General features: G+C 43.7%; 2 protein-coding genes across 2 annotated transcripts in view; one reads left to right on the forward strand and one right to left on the reverse strand.

Moving 5' to 3' along the window:
• Window positions 1-14,595, reverse strand: part of IFT81 (intraflagellar transport 81) — a 270,130-nt gene that overhangs the window by 136,635 nt on the left and 118,900 nt on the right. The window lies entirely within an intron of this gene.
• Window positions 11,998-14,595, forward strand: part of P2RX7 (purinergic receptor P2X 7) — a 75,897-nt gene continuing 73,299 nt past the window's right edge. The window contains exon 1 of the mRNA XM_007529650.3: window positions 11,998-12,221. Coding sequence (XP_007529712.1) covers window positions 12,097-12,221 — 125 coding nt within the window. The 5' untranslated portion in view covers window positions 11,998-12,096. The remainder of the gene's footprint in view (window positions 12,222-14,595) is intronic.

The raw sequence follows: 14,595 nt of genomic DNA on the forward strand, positions 1-14,595 counted from the left end.
CTTTTCTAAATTAAAAAAAAAACTTTATTTACTGGATAGTGACAGCCAGAATTTGAGAGGGAAGGGGGTGATAGGAAGTGAGACAGAGAGAGATACCTGCAGCCCTGCTTTACCACTTGCAAAGCTTTCTCCTCACAGGTGGTGCTCGAACCCGGGTTCTTGAGCACTGTAACATGTATGCTCAACCAGGTGTGCCACCATCCGGCCCCCTAAAAAAGTTATTTTTAAAAAAGATTTATTTATTACACACACACACACACACACACACACACAGAGACAGGAGCATCACTCTGGCAGATGTGTTAGAACTCAGGACCTCATACTTGAGAGTTCAACGCACCACTAAATAGGTCATTGAAAAGGTTAATTTTTTTTTCAATTTAACAAAAAAGTTCAAATCAAACACATCTTCCTTCCATTCTTGATTTTCTTTGTCCTGCACATGGTTCTCTCATAAGCTTTATATCAGACTTACTCAGCTCTAATTCATTGTTGTTCTCTCACTTATACTTTTTTTTTAACACAGTTGCTTCTTTAATACAGGGAAGTTGGGGAGTCGGACGGTAGCGCAGCAGTTTAAGCGCACGTGGCACAAAGTGCAAGGACCAGAGGAAGGATCCTGGTTTGAGCCCCCAGCTCACCTGCAGGGGAGTCGCTTTATCCAACAACAACGACATCAATAAGAACTATAAAAACTACATCAACAATGAAAAAAAAGGGCAACAAAAGAGAATATAAATTTTTTTTTTTAATTTTTAAATTACAACAACCCTTTTCTCTTAAAAAAAAATACAGGGAACTTGGAAATAAGTTGCCAAATAATCTTAGATACATAATGATTTTTCCATGTAACATAACAGAAAACAATCCTCAAAATTATTATTCTCAAAGCATGTTAAAAGATAGGGCACAAGGATTCAACTTCTGGAGGTGGAGCTACGAGCAGCAGATCGCTTTCTCTCCTCTCCTCTCCTTTTCTCTCCCGGATCAACTAGGAATACCAAAGGAGACCACTCGGGACCTAAATAAGACAGGACTAGAATGACCACAGGAGCCCAGTAAATCACCAGTGAGTACAAACACGTGTGGCTGGTGACAGAGAGGAGAGAGGAGCCTAAGGAGAGATTAAGTGACTGCTAACAGTTCAGCAGTTTATCAGTTGAGACACCACCTCCCGTCTGCTCCACCAAGAAGGGAACAGCTTAAGGGAGGAGAGGACTCCCCAGAGACTCACCAAGTGCAACTCTGAGTCTCCACTGCTACTACCCTCAGAATCTGGAGCAGTGACAGGGAGGGACACCAGGGGACAGAGATCTAACCAGGAAACTCAGGAGAAGACCTATACCTCGGTGGCATAGCTGAGGGGCTATGAAAGTCTCTTTGCATAACCACTGGATTATCTCTGCCACAGAAGATTCCGGGTGCATCTGGGTGACAAGTCTAGCAGATGGAGACTTGTCTCAAGTGGCCTCCCCCAGGGCTCTGTTCTGGCTCCTACGCTATTCGATATTTACATCAATGACCTCCCAGAAACTTCTTCAAGGAAGTTCATCTACGCTGATGACATCTGCTGTGCAACTCAGGCATCAAAGTTCGACATCCTCGAGGAAACACGAAAGACATGTCTCTGATATCTGATTACTGTAAAAAATGGCGACTAATCCCTAGCACTGCAAAAACAGTATCATCTGTTTTCCATCTACACCATGCCTCGGCCTCACGTGAGCTTAATGTGCAGCTTGGCGATACGAGAATCCGGCATGACACCCAGCCAGTCTATCTTGGCGTTACTCTCAATCGCACCCTGTCATTTCACAAACATCTCATAAAAACTGCAGCAAAGGTGGGCGCGAGGAATCACATCATTGCAAGACTGGCCAGCTCCTCATGGGGCGCAAGCGCTTCCACACTACTATCATCATCTCTGGCATTATGCTATTCCACTGCAGAATACTGCAGAATACTGTGCCCCAGTATGGTTCCGTAGCCCCCATGTCCACTTGGTCGATTCCAAATTATATTCCTCCATGAGGATAATTTCTGGAACCATCCGTTCCACCCCAGTTCCATGGCTGCCAGTTCTTAGCAACATCGCCCTGCCAGATATTCATCAGGATGCGGCATCATCTAAGTTCATTTCCCACGTCTACGCTCGACCGGACCTGCCAATATACATGGATATCTTCGTCCACCCTGTCCAACGCTTGACATCTCATCACCCAATCTGGTCCCCTACGCCTACACTGAACTTCTCTGTTCCAGACTCTTGGAAACAGAGTTGGCAGTCAGCTGAGGTAAAGAACAAACACCTCATCACAGACCCCTGCAAGCATCAACCCGGCTTTGACCTAGCACGTTATGATTGGGCCCTCCTCAATCGCTATCGAACAGGCCATGGCCGGTGAGCCGCTATGTTCCATCGCTGGGGAGCCAGAGACGACCCGAACTGCCCCTGCGGCTCCAGACAGACTATGACCCACATAGTCAACGACTGCCACCTCTCCAGATTCAAAGGAGGTCTCGAAACTTTACATCAGGCTCAACCTGATGCTGTTGACTGGCTACGGAAGAAGGGCAAACACTAGAAGAAGAAGGACATGAACATAAATATGTACAGCCATGTTTGTAGGAGCAATATTCACAATAATTATAAAGGTGGAAACAACCTGTTTGTTTGTGAATAAGTGAATAAGTAAAATGTGGTATATCTGTGCAAGGAAATATTATTCAGCCTTAAAAAGGAATATAATGCTAGTATATGTGACTGACTACATGGACAAACCAGAAGGATAAAGAATAGGGAAGCTTTCAATGGAGGGGGTGGGATATGGAACTCTGGTGGTGGAATTGTATGGAATTGTACCCCTCTTATGCCACAATCTTGTCGATCATTATTAAATCACTAATAAAAATATAAATATATAAATTATTTCTACTGAGCAAGGCATTTAATTTGAAATGGAACCAGAGTCTGCAAAATGGTAAAATCTCATACATGTGCTCTCAGGAAGACAAAAAGTAAAGGAACAGTAAGGCCTGCGAGACAAATTTCCTGGAACAACCTAATATACAGAAAACTGAAATTTACCTTGGGAAACTTTACTTAGTTTCCAGAGACAAAAACCGGAAGTGGCCCAGGTCATGCTAGTCTCACAGAATAAGCTAACTCAAGCTTTGTTTATATAACTAAACTGATTTGTCTGTTTAGGGAATTTTCAGAATTATTCTTTGTTTTTATTTCAACATATTCTGTGTCTACTCTCTTTAATTCCCTTTTTAAAAACAGAGCAAGGCCCAAGCCCTCAACAGACTTGCCTGTAGTTTACTGTTGTTTTTTTTTGTATTTTACTTATTTTATTTTTGAGAGATGCAGAGAAAGAGACAGAGAAACACCAGAGCCCTTCATCAGCTCTGGCTGATGGTGGTGTGGGGGACTGAACCTGGGATTTGGAGCCTCAGGCATGAGAGTCTCTTTGCATAACCATTGTGCTATCTCTCCTGCCCTATAGCTTACTACTGATTGCATGTCCCAAACTGCAATTTCTTTGCTATTTCCCCCACCACTCTCACCCCCCCCCCCCAAATCTGCTAGTTGGGTCCTTCTCCTCCTCCATGCACTGTAACTCTTATTTCCAAATCAGTGATCCTCCCACTTGAGTGACCTCCAAAACTTCTGGAATCTGGCTGTGCCACCATCCTGCTTCTAGTTGCTGACATTTATTAACCAACCACTCAATCAGTCCTTGTATTAGAGGACTTTGGCATCCAGCTCATTGGTCCTCCCCACCCGTCCCTGTCACTACTTTCATGATTGTATTTAATACTTGTTGTCAGGAAGTCCAAGTCAGACCCCAAAAAGCTGGGTTAGTTCTCCTTTACATCTTGGAAAAAAACATAAGACAACAAACAACTAATAAGATAACAAATAAGATAAGACAAACTTGATAAGACAACAAACAATTAAGCCCAGTTTATTAGGTAATTTAAAAGCATTTTTTGAAAGAGAAGATAAAGGGCTGGCAAGATAGCTCACCTGGATAGTCTACCTACTCTGTCATGCAGATTCAAGCCCAATCCCCACCACAATGAAACTTCAGTGCTGTGGCCTCTCTCTCTCTCTCTCTCTCTCTCTCTCTCTCTCTCTCTCTCTCTCATCAGAGCACTACTCTGCTCTGATTTATGGTGGAGCTAAGGATTGAATTTGGAACCTCTGGTGCCTCAGGCATGAAAATATTTTTGCATAATCATTATGCTATGATCTAATGCCATCATGGATCCAGGTTGTTTCTCTGTCTGCACTAACACCCTTGCTGTTGATTCCATCTTCAGACAGAAATGTCATCAATTCTTTTAGGGAACTCTTTACCACAGCCACTCTCCCCTCACCTCACCCTACCATCTAGTGCTGGAAACCAGTCCTATGTCTGTTCTCCCCAGCCCTGTCTCTGTTTCTACCAGAAAGTAAGAAAGAAAGAAAGGAAGAAAGGAAGGAAGGAAGAAAGAAACTGATCCAAGGTAGTGAAGCTCCAGCAATAGCAAAAAGAAGGAGGAGGAGAAGAAGGGTTAACAGTGAAAAGTAACAGTATACTCCTGAAAGGCCAGGCAGGAATGGACAGCCCAGAAGGGAGGAGCTGTGGACTACTGTCTGGAGATCCTCCAGTTTTCAGTTTTCCTCTCTTTAGCCCCTCTCTTCCCCTTGTATGTGAGTGGTTGATTCAAATATGTGCTGGCAATGTCATCTGTGAGTCCCCGACTGGTCTCAAGTGGTGTTGAGTAGGCAACACCTTTAGCTCCTTGCAATAAGCCAGTCTCCCAGGTAACGATCAGCTGAGAGCACTCCATTCAGCTCCACTGCTGCCACATGGTCTGCTCCACCCTGCAGTTAGCTGCTGTTACATAATGACTATGAAGCTGACCCAAGACACAGCCAGCCTCCTAGGCTTTGGCTTTTCTCCTGCCTCATTCTAATGACCTTCACCTTCACTCTACTACGTTAGCTACTGCTACCTTTGACCAAGTCCTGGCTCTCAGCCACCCCTGGAAATAATCTACCCATTAAGTTTTAAATTTCTCTTACCATAGGTTTGTCTCCTTTTTTTTCTCCTTTTTTTCAGTTGTTCTGACTGCACAGTTCTTTCAACTCTAAAATCCCTTGACCTTTCTATTTCCTCTTTCTCCAAACTTTCCTTCTATCTCTCATCCACTCCAGCATAGATTCCATGGCTCTCCTTTTAACCACTTTCTTGCCAGCACCTCATTAATAGACATTGTAAATGACCTTCCAATACCCACTCCAGATGACTAGGTCAAGTTAGTCCTGATCATTTCATTGCTCTTGTTAGGGAAGGAACAGGCATAGGACTGGTTTCCAGCACTAGATGGTAGGGTGAGGTGGGGGAGAGTGTCTGTGGTAAAGAGTTCCCTAAAAGAATTTATGACATTTCTGTCTAAAGATGGAAACAAAAAATTAGCGTGTCAGTGCATAGAGAGGAACAACCTGGATCCATGATGGCATTATCAAGTCACTAGATCAACTTCATCTAAAGTTTGTTCTCCCTCTGAATGTCCTATTAGATGTTCTATTAACTTATTTCATATTATAGTTGAGTTATGTTTTCTGTTACTTTCAGACTAAAGCACTAACCTACGTCACATAATTCTCAAGTCCCAGCATAAAGTCATCCCAAGGGGGCCAGGTGGTGGCGCAGCGGGTTAAGTGCACATCATATGAAGTGCAAGGACTGGTGTAAGGATCCTGGTTCGAGCCCCTGGCTCCCCACCCGTAGGGAGGTAGCTTCGCAAGAGGTGAACCAGGTCTGCAGGTGTCTATCTTTCTCTCCCCCTCTCTGTCTTCCCCTTCGCTCTCAATTGCTCCCTGTCCTGTCCAACAACAATGACAATAACAACAACAACAACAATAGAAAAAAGGATGGCTGCCAGGAGCAGTGGATTTGTAGTGCAGGCACAAGCCTCAATGATAACCCTGGAGGCAAAAAAAAAAAAGAAGTCAGTTCTAAATCAATGCAAATTCCCTTCTCATGTATGTTCATATATATCCTGCTGATGATTGATGGAAAAAAGGAGGTTCTCTAGAAACCTCAGATACCATCTACTACTAGGAGGGAATTTCAGCTTTCTTACCTACCCCCAACTTCTGTGATTAAGATTATTACAAGTGACCTATTATCTTTTTTTTTTTTTTGTCACGTAGGCTCCTAAGCTAAAATATATATATATATATATATATATATATATATATTTTATTTAAGAAAGGATTAATTAACAAAACCATAGGGTAGGAGGGGTACAGCTCCACACAATTCCCACCGCCCAATCTCCATATCCCACCCCCTCCCCCGATAGCTTTCCCATTCTCTATCCCTCTGGGAGCATGGACCCAGGGTCATTGAGGGTTGCAGAAGGTAGAAGGTCTGGCTTCTGTAATTGCTTCCTCGCTGAACATGGGCGTTGACTGGTCGGTCCATACTCCCAGTCTGCCTCTCTCTTTCCCTAGTAGGATGGGTCTCTGGGGAAGCTGAGCTCCAGGACACATTGGTGGTGTCTTCAATCCAGGGAAGTCTGGCCGGCATCCTGATGACACCTGGAACCTGGTGACTGAAAAGAGAGTTAACATACAAAGCCAAACAAATTGTTGAGCAATCATGGACCCAAAGCTTGGAAAAGTGGAGAGGAAGTATTAGGGAGGTACTCACTGCAAACTCTAGTATACTTCTGTTTTCTTACTTTGGTGCCATACTCCAAACTCAGTCAATTTCTGCTTTGCGTTTCTACTTCTTTTTTTTTTTTTACATGCATAACATTCCCCAGATTCCCATTTAGCAATACAACCCCCACTATTTCATTCATCATTTTTCATGGACCTGTATTCTCCCCACCCACCCACCCACCCCAGAGTCTTTTACTTTGGTGTAATACTCTAATTCCATTTCAGGTTCGACTTGTGTTTTCTTTTCTAATCTTGTTTTTCAACTTCGGCCTGAGAGTGAGATCATCCCATATTCATCCTTCAGTTTCTGACTTATTTCACTCAACATGATTTTTTCAAGGTCCATCCAAGATCGGCTGAAAACGGTGAAGTCACCATTTTTTACAGCTGAGTAGTATTCCATTGTGTATATATACCACAACTTGCTCAGCCACTCATCTGTTGTTGGACACCTGGGTGTGACCTATTATCTTGACTAGAAAGTGAATGTGATTTTTTATTTTTTTACTGCTTATCTATTTATGTAATATGATTATAGGGATCCATGGATGTTATGTGATCCCAGGAACTCATGGATGGCAGTTAAGCACTGTATTGCTAAGTCACTTCTCTGGTGCATGAAACAGATCCTGTTTGTCTGTCTCTTAATATGGCTCTGGGGAGTAAACCTCGGGTCTCATACATGTGAGATAATTATAAGGAACCTTCCTGGTCAAACATTTTGTTCTCTTTTTTTATTTCTTTTTTATTTTTTTTTCTTCCTCTTTTAAAGGTAAAAGAGAGGAGAGACACCATAACCACCATTCCACCATCCATGAAGTTCTCTCAGTAATGTCCAAGGTGCTCCTACATAGAGCTGGGGCTGAACCCAGGGCCTCACACACAGCAGAACATGTGCTCTACCAAGGAAGCTATCTCTGAGTCTCAAGGACATAGAAGGAGGACATGTGTGTCTGGCTTGCACACAATGGTGTGGAAAAGAGAGCCTGGGCTTAAAAGAACAGAGCAATTATATTCAGAATAAATTGAACCAAGTCATTCCTAGTGCCTATATTGAGTCAAGAGACAGAGAGGACCTTCCTGTTCTTCAGTGTGGGACAGGCATGGAGAGCACAAGTACAGGGGAAAGGTGATTTATGGAGATGGAAAGGCAAAAACATAACTTTGTTTACACTGTTCCAGGAACAAATGTAGAAGATCATAATAAGCATAATAGATGCCAGTAATTACAAATTCTAAGACTCTTTGAAGTACTTGGCAAGTCTAGTGTGTCTCTGGGTGTGGAGGTGGATCGTGGAGATGGAAAGGTTCCAGACCCTTATCACTCCCTCAGCCAGTAGACTGTTGCAATAACAGATTCAGTACCACCCTGGAATTCCTGTTGGCTCACTCTTCTTGTTCACCATAGCAACTATTTTGAATCTTTTTCAGTCTCATCAAACCTCCTACCCCTCTGCCTTCTTCACTCTCCTCAGGCAAATCTGTCTCCTATTTCACACAGAAAACAGATGCCATATAACTGGGGGTCCCCCCTCCTTCCTCACTTAATGCATCTGTGGTCACCTTCCCTTCACATTTAGTCAGCAGTGCTACTCCACAGAGCTCTCTAGTATGGTGGAACTATTGACATCTTCACTGATTAGCCATAGGTGGCTATTGAGGCCTTGAAATATTGAGGCAAGAACAACCAACTGAAGGAATGATTTATTTTAAAAGATTTTATTTATTTTATTAATTAGAAAGATAGGAGAAGAGAGAGAAAGAGCCAGACATCACTCTGGTACATGTGCTGCCGGGGATTGAACTCAGGACCTTATGCTTGAGAGTCTAGTTCCTTAGCCACTGCACCACCTCCTGGACCACTGAAGGAATGATTTTTAAGTGCCCTTTAATTTTACTAATTTACTTTAGATAAAAGCATGTGGCTAGTGGCCACTCTGTTAGACAGCACTGTATAAATCAGAGAAAAATGTTTTTGAATACCAGACATTGAGATTTCACCTAACTTTGTGGTATTCCAAAGCAGTAGATCAATTTATTATAAACATTCTGAAGGGGCAGGGGTACATAGCACAATGGTTATGCAATAGACTCTCATGCCTGAGGCTCCAAAGTCCCAGGTTCAATCCCCTGCACCATCATAAGCCACAGCTGAGCAGTGCTCTGGTTAAAAAAAAAAAATCTAAAGTAGGTGCAAGGAGGAAGGGAGACTTAGAAATCGGCACAGAGATAGCTACAGAAATCATAGTCAACCCCTCTCTATGACCTTTGAAAAACTACTGTAGTTGCCATTGGAGGGGATGGGAACACAGAATTCTGGTGGTGGGAACAGTGTGCAATTATATCTCTGTTGTTTTGTAATTTTGGAAATCAATATTAAATTACTAGTAAAATAAAGAAACTACCATAGAGAATAGAGGAATAAAAACACACTACAGAGGGTAGGGTGGTAGTGCCGCAGGTTAAGTGCACATGGTGCAAAGCTCAAGGACTGGCTTAAAGACCTCAGTTCGAACCCCCAGCTCCCCACCTGCAGGGGCGGAGGTCACTTCACAAGCAGTGAAGCAGGTCTGTAGGTGTCTATCTTTCTCTCCCCCTCTGTCTTCCCCTCCTCTCTCCATTTCTCTCTGTCCTAACAACAATAACAGCAATGACAACAATAATAATCACAACAACAACAATAAACAACAAGGGCAACAAAAGGGAAAGGTGGCCTCCAGGAGCAGTGGATTCATAGTGCATGCACCGAGACCCCAGTGATAACCCTGAAGGCAAAAAAGAAGAAGGAGAAGGAGAAGGAGAAGGAGAAGGAGAAGGAGAAGGAGAAGGAGAAGGAGAAGGAGAAGGAGAAGGAGAAGGAGAAGGAGAAGGAGAAGGAGAAGAAGAAGAAGAAGAAGAAGAAGAAGAAGAAGAAGAAGAAGAAGAAGAAGAAGAAGAAGAAGAAATAAAATTCCACAGTAGACCACTGAGCTATTTTTGCCTCCATAGATTTGTCTACTTTGGTCATTTCATGTCACATATATGGAGTCATGCAGTAAGTATATACTCATTTGTGTAACTGGATTCATCCTTTGCCTGGTGTTTGCAAGGTCCATCCATGTTATAGTAGCCAAAGTTCATTTTTCACAGCTGAGGGCATTGCTTTGTATGGAGAGATCACATTTTGCTTATCTACTCATTAGTTGTCAAATATTTGGGTTGTCTGCCTGTCCACTGTTATGCCAACTAATGGCTAGTGCTCTGAGGAATGAGTGAACAAACAGCAAGAACAGAGCTGTTCAAGGTCATAAGGGTGGTTAAGATGTGACCCCATGTTTGGAAGCCAGGCAGCTGATCTCCTCAGTGCCCTATTTAATCAAACTTGCAGCCATGACTATACCAGTCACAATTCTGGTAGGAAAGACATGGTATGAATAATGATGGAACCCTTTGGAAAGGTGCTGGCAAGAGTCAAGAAAAAGCAATAAGGTATGGTGAGCTGCCCAAGGCTGACAACAGTGGGGAGCCCTTACCACCTGTAGACATTGCAAGCAGGGAGAGGATCCCAGAAGTCCTGCCATGTGCAGCTGGGAGAAGAGGAAATCAGGGTGGGGCCTGAGTGGTGGCACACCTGGTTGAGGGCACATGGAGCCAGGTTCAGTCCCTGGTCCCCACCTGCAGGAGGAAAGCCTCACAAGTGGTGAAGCAGTGCTGCAGGTTTCTCTCAGTCTCTCTTTCTTTCTCTATCCTACCCTTCCCTCTTGATTTCTGGCTGTCTCTACCCAACAAATAAGTAAAGATAATAAAAAAATTTAAAAATCAAAAAAGAAAAAGAAAAAGAAAGGAATCAGGGTCACTCATATCCAACTCCACTGTCTTCCCAATCTCCAGATGCTGAACTGGAGGGGTGAGGGTGGTAGGAGGAAAAAGATTCCTCCATGCAGCCAGTGTGGGTGAGGGAATACAGATTAACTCAGGCTGGAAAAGAAAACCTTTGTCTAGTCCCATGGCAGGCTGGAAGAACAAACTGGACAAAGTCATCCGCAAGGATAAGAGGAAGCAATCTCTATAGCTACAGAGTGGTGTTCTCCTCTGTAAGGGACTGCTTGCTGCTTTCTTACTGAGAAACCTTCTCTTAAATCAGACTATCAGAAATGTTGCTGTTTGAAATGGCACCAAGCAAGGACGAAGTATTCCACTTTTGTCTGGAAGATAAGAGTCATCTTGACACAGAGAAGCAGCACAAATTTGTGGCACTTCAGATAAGTGGTTCCTGGACATGATGGCCATCTAGCTTTAGTTATTGCTCCCAAGGAAACATGGCCCTGGATCCACTTTGTAATCCAGACCTGAAGGTGACCATGTTATACAAATCTGTTTGTTCTGAGTATGTCAGAACCTGATTTAATTTAAAATGAACCTAAACCCCACCTTCCCTGGATTCCAGTGATAGTGCTGTTTTTTCTTTGTTAGGGTTTGGTTTATTTACTTATTTACATACTTATTTCTTTATTACGAGAGCACTGCTTAGCTCCAGCTTATGGTGGTGCTGGGAACTGAACCTGGGACCTATCTCCCTCCCCCTCTTTTTGTTTGTAGATTGCTCCTCATTGAGTGAATCAACACACCCAGTTTTATTAAGAGACAGATTTGTTCCTGCTGGTCTCAGGCTAAGTGGTCTGGATCCTGGGTCTATTTCTTAGGACATAGAGCAGGGAGGACAATGGATCTAGATAGAGTCATGCAGGAAATGCATGACATAGAAGTAAAGCCCTCTCCACACAGCCCCCAGCAAGATGATTCTCTTCCCCTCTCACTTATAGAGGTTATGAGGAAGTGGGGGAGGCAGAAGAGAGGGACAGTCACTCACCCCTTGTTCATACACATCTGGGGCTGAATAAACAGGTTGTAGAAACCAGTCTCTGAGCATGGCTTGTGGCAATGGAAAGATCTAGTCCCCTTACTAAGGGACAATGAGAATATTGAGTCCTTTGACATTTGAAAAGCTGCCCCTCTCCCCCAATTTAAATGAGCACCCCTCCAAGGAAAAAAAAAAAGAAGCGAAAGGAAAAAAGGGAAAGGAAGAATTTGAAAAATGCCCTTTCTTTGAGCACCATCTTTGTGAAAGCATCTGGGGGAGGCTAGCTAGGGCAAGGTCATTTGCCAGCCACGCCTATAGGACTTGACTCCTCTTGTTTGTCTCCTAGAACATCTGGGACCACTGCCAGGGCCTGCCCCCATTCTGTCATCATTGGAGGAGCTCAAATGGAAAGGCTCCTTCCTGCTAAGAATCAGAGGGTTTATTTTCCCGTCACTGGTGGGCCTTCCCTAGCTGGTTTGGGAGGGCTGGGCTCCTGGTCCAGCTCCCAGAAGAGAGCAAGCCTCTCACCATGCCTGCCTGTTGCAACTGGGAGGATGTTTTCCACTATGAGACAGACAAAGTCGTTCGGATCCAGAGCGTGAATTATGGGACAATTAAGTGGGTACTCCACATGATCGTCTTCTCCTATGTTAGGTAAGTGGAGTATGAGGGTGATTCCTAATCTCTACAGAGGCAGACTGCACAGAAAACCCTGAGGTGCAGCTTCTGGTGAACATTTTGATTTCCACATGGTTTTAAAATCTTTGCAAGCTGTGGGGTGGAGGAGAGGTAGTGGAAGGAGGAAGTGGAGGCAGTCAGCTGCAGAAGGAAGCCACAGGAGGCCAGTGTGACATTGTGGGTTCTATTTCAGGCCTGCCAGGGTGAGGCAGGCAGCTCATGGCTGGAGAAGGCGGGAAAAGGAACGACAACACCCTAGATCCCCAGGGAGGAGGCAGGGATTCAGGGCACACCTGATGATAATGTTGGCATCTGAGTCATCACTACTTAGAGGGAGGAATAGGACCAGACTTGTACATTTAGCTGTCTTCCCTGGTATCTGCAAGCCTCCCTCCACCCTTGCTCCCTATCCTATGCCTGCCCCACCCCCCCACTTTTTTTTTTAATTCTATATTTTGAGAGAAAAAGAGAGATATTGAAGCATTACTCATCTATGCAGTTCCTTTGGTGCTCCCATATAGAATGAATCCAAGATCTTCACAAATGGTAATAAGCAAGCCATCTCCTGGTCTTTTTTTTTTTTTTTTAAATTATTATCTGTATTTATTTACTGGATAGACTGCCAGAAATAGAGAAGAAAGGGGAGATAGAGAGGGAGAGAGACAGAGAAACACCTGCAGCACTGCTTCACCTCTCTAGAAGCTTTCTTTCTGCAGGTGGGGACTGGGGGCTTGAACCGTGGTAACCTGTGTGTTCAACCAGGTGTGCCACACCTGGCCTCCCTTTTTTTTCTTTTTACAACATATTGAGGTATAATTTGCATAATACACAATTCATTCAAAGTCTACAATTCAGTGCAAGGACATGCCCAAGGATCTGGTTTGAGCCCCTGGCTCCCCACCTTGTGGGGAGGCGGTGGGGAAGCTTCACAAGCAGTGAAGCAAGCCTGCAGGTGTCTTTCTTTCTCGCTCCATCCCTATCTTCCCCTCCTCTCTCAATTTTTCTCTGCCCTATCCAACAAAAAATGGGGGAAATGGCCGCAAGAGCAGTGGATTCGTAGTGCAGGCATCGAGCCCCAGTGACAACCCTGGAGGCAAATAAATAAAATAAACAATTCAATTGTATTTAGCATTGTCAGAGAGTTGTTCAGCGATCACCACAATCATTTTTGGAATAATTCCATCCTCTTATGAAACCCCACTCCCCTTAGCCATCACCCCCAATCCCTCATTCCTCTGTAGCTCCAAGCACCTATCAATCTGTTTTCTGTTTCTATTGATTTTCAGTCTACTCTGGACATTTCACATAAATTGCAGTATCTAATGTGTTGTTCTTTGCGACCACTTCCCACTTACAGTGCTTAATATTTTCTAGATTTATCTGTGGGAGAGCATATATCACTACACCATTCCTTTTTACGGTCAAGTAATATCTTAATGTATAGACACATGACCTTTTGGTGGACATTTGGGTTGTGCCAGTTTGGGAATATTTTGAATAATGCTGCTGTGAATGTTTATGCACTAGTTTTTGCATGAATATACTTTCACTTTTCTTGGGTTTACATCTCTGAGCAGAATTAGCACTTCTGGCAGTTTTATTTTCAACCTTTTGAGGGACCACTAGACTGTTTTACACAGCAGCTGCAGCACTGCATGTTCAACTCAGCAATGCATGAGCTTCTACTTCCCCATATTCTCACAATACTTGTTATTGGCCTGCTGGGGGCTTTTTTTTTTTTTTTTAATTATAGCTATCCTAGTGGTGTGTGAAGTGTATCTCATTCTGGTTTTGATTTGTAATTCTCTAATGGCTAATGCCTTCTTGCTCTTAGTTTATTTGTGGTGGTGATTATGATGATGATGATTTGCATCTATACAGGGAGAGGATGTCCTCTGATAGCTAAGGGTTAGAACTGTTGTTAAAATTTGGAGGCTCCAGCTGGCCGGGCTAGCTTCATGGGCGGGTAACAGAGACGACCAGAGACATACGGCTGGGCAGGGAAGCTGTATTTCTTTATTCAGGAACAACGATTCATAAACTAAACCAAACTAATCACCAAACAGAACTCTGCTGCCTCTTTCCCCCGCGGAGGCGCCAAGCACTCTCGAACTCTGGAACTCTGGAACTCTGTCAGGGTTCCTTGGGGCGGGGACAAGCAGGCCCACGAAACTAGTGGACTGAACCAATTTTCTTAGCAGGGGGAGAGCTAGAACAACCCAATGTAAAGCATACAACAATTCCCCCTTTTCTTTTTAACTAAATGACCGCAGTATCAGGGGTGTGGGGTGAACAGAAACCTCTATCATACAGGCATTTTTTAAAAAAAGAAACTGGCACAAACATGGAG

This window comes from Erinaceus europaeus, chromosome 6 (genome assembly GCF_950295315.1).
Source record: "Erinaceus europaeus chromosome 6, mEriEur2.1, whole genome shotgun sequence".
Taxonomy (NCBI): Eukaryota; Metazoa; Chordata; class Mammalia; order Eulipotyphla; family Erinaceidae; genus Erinaceus; species Erinaceus europaeus.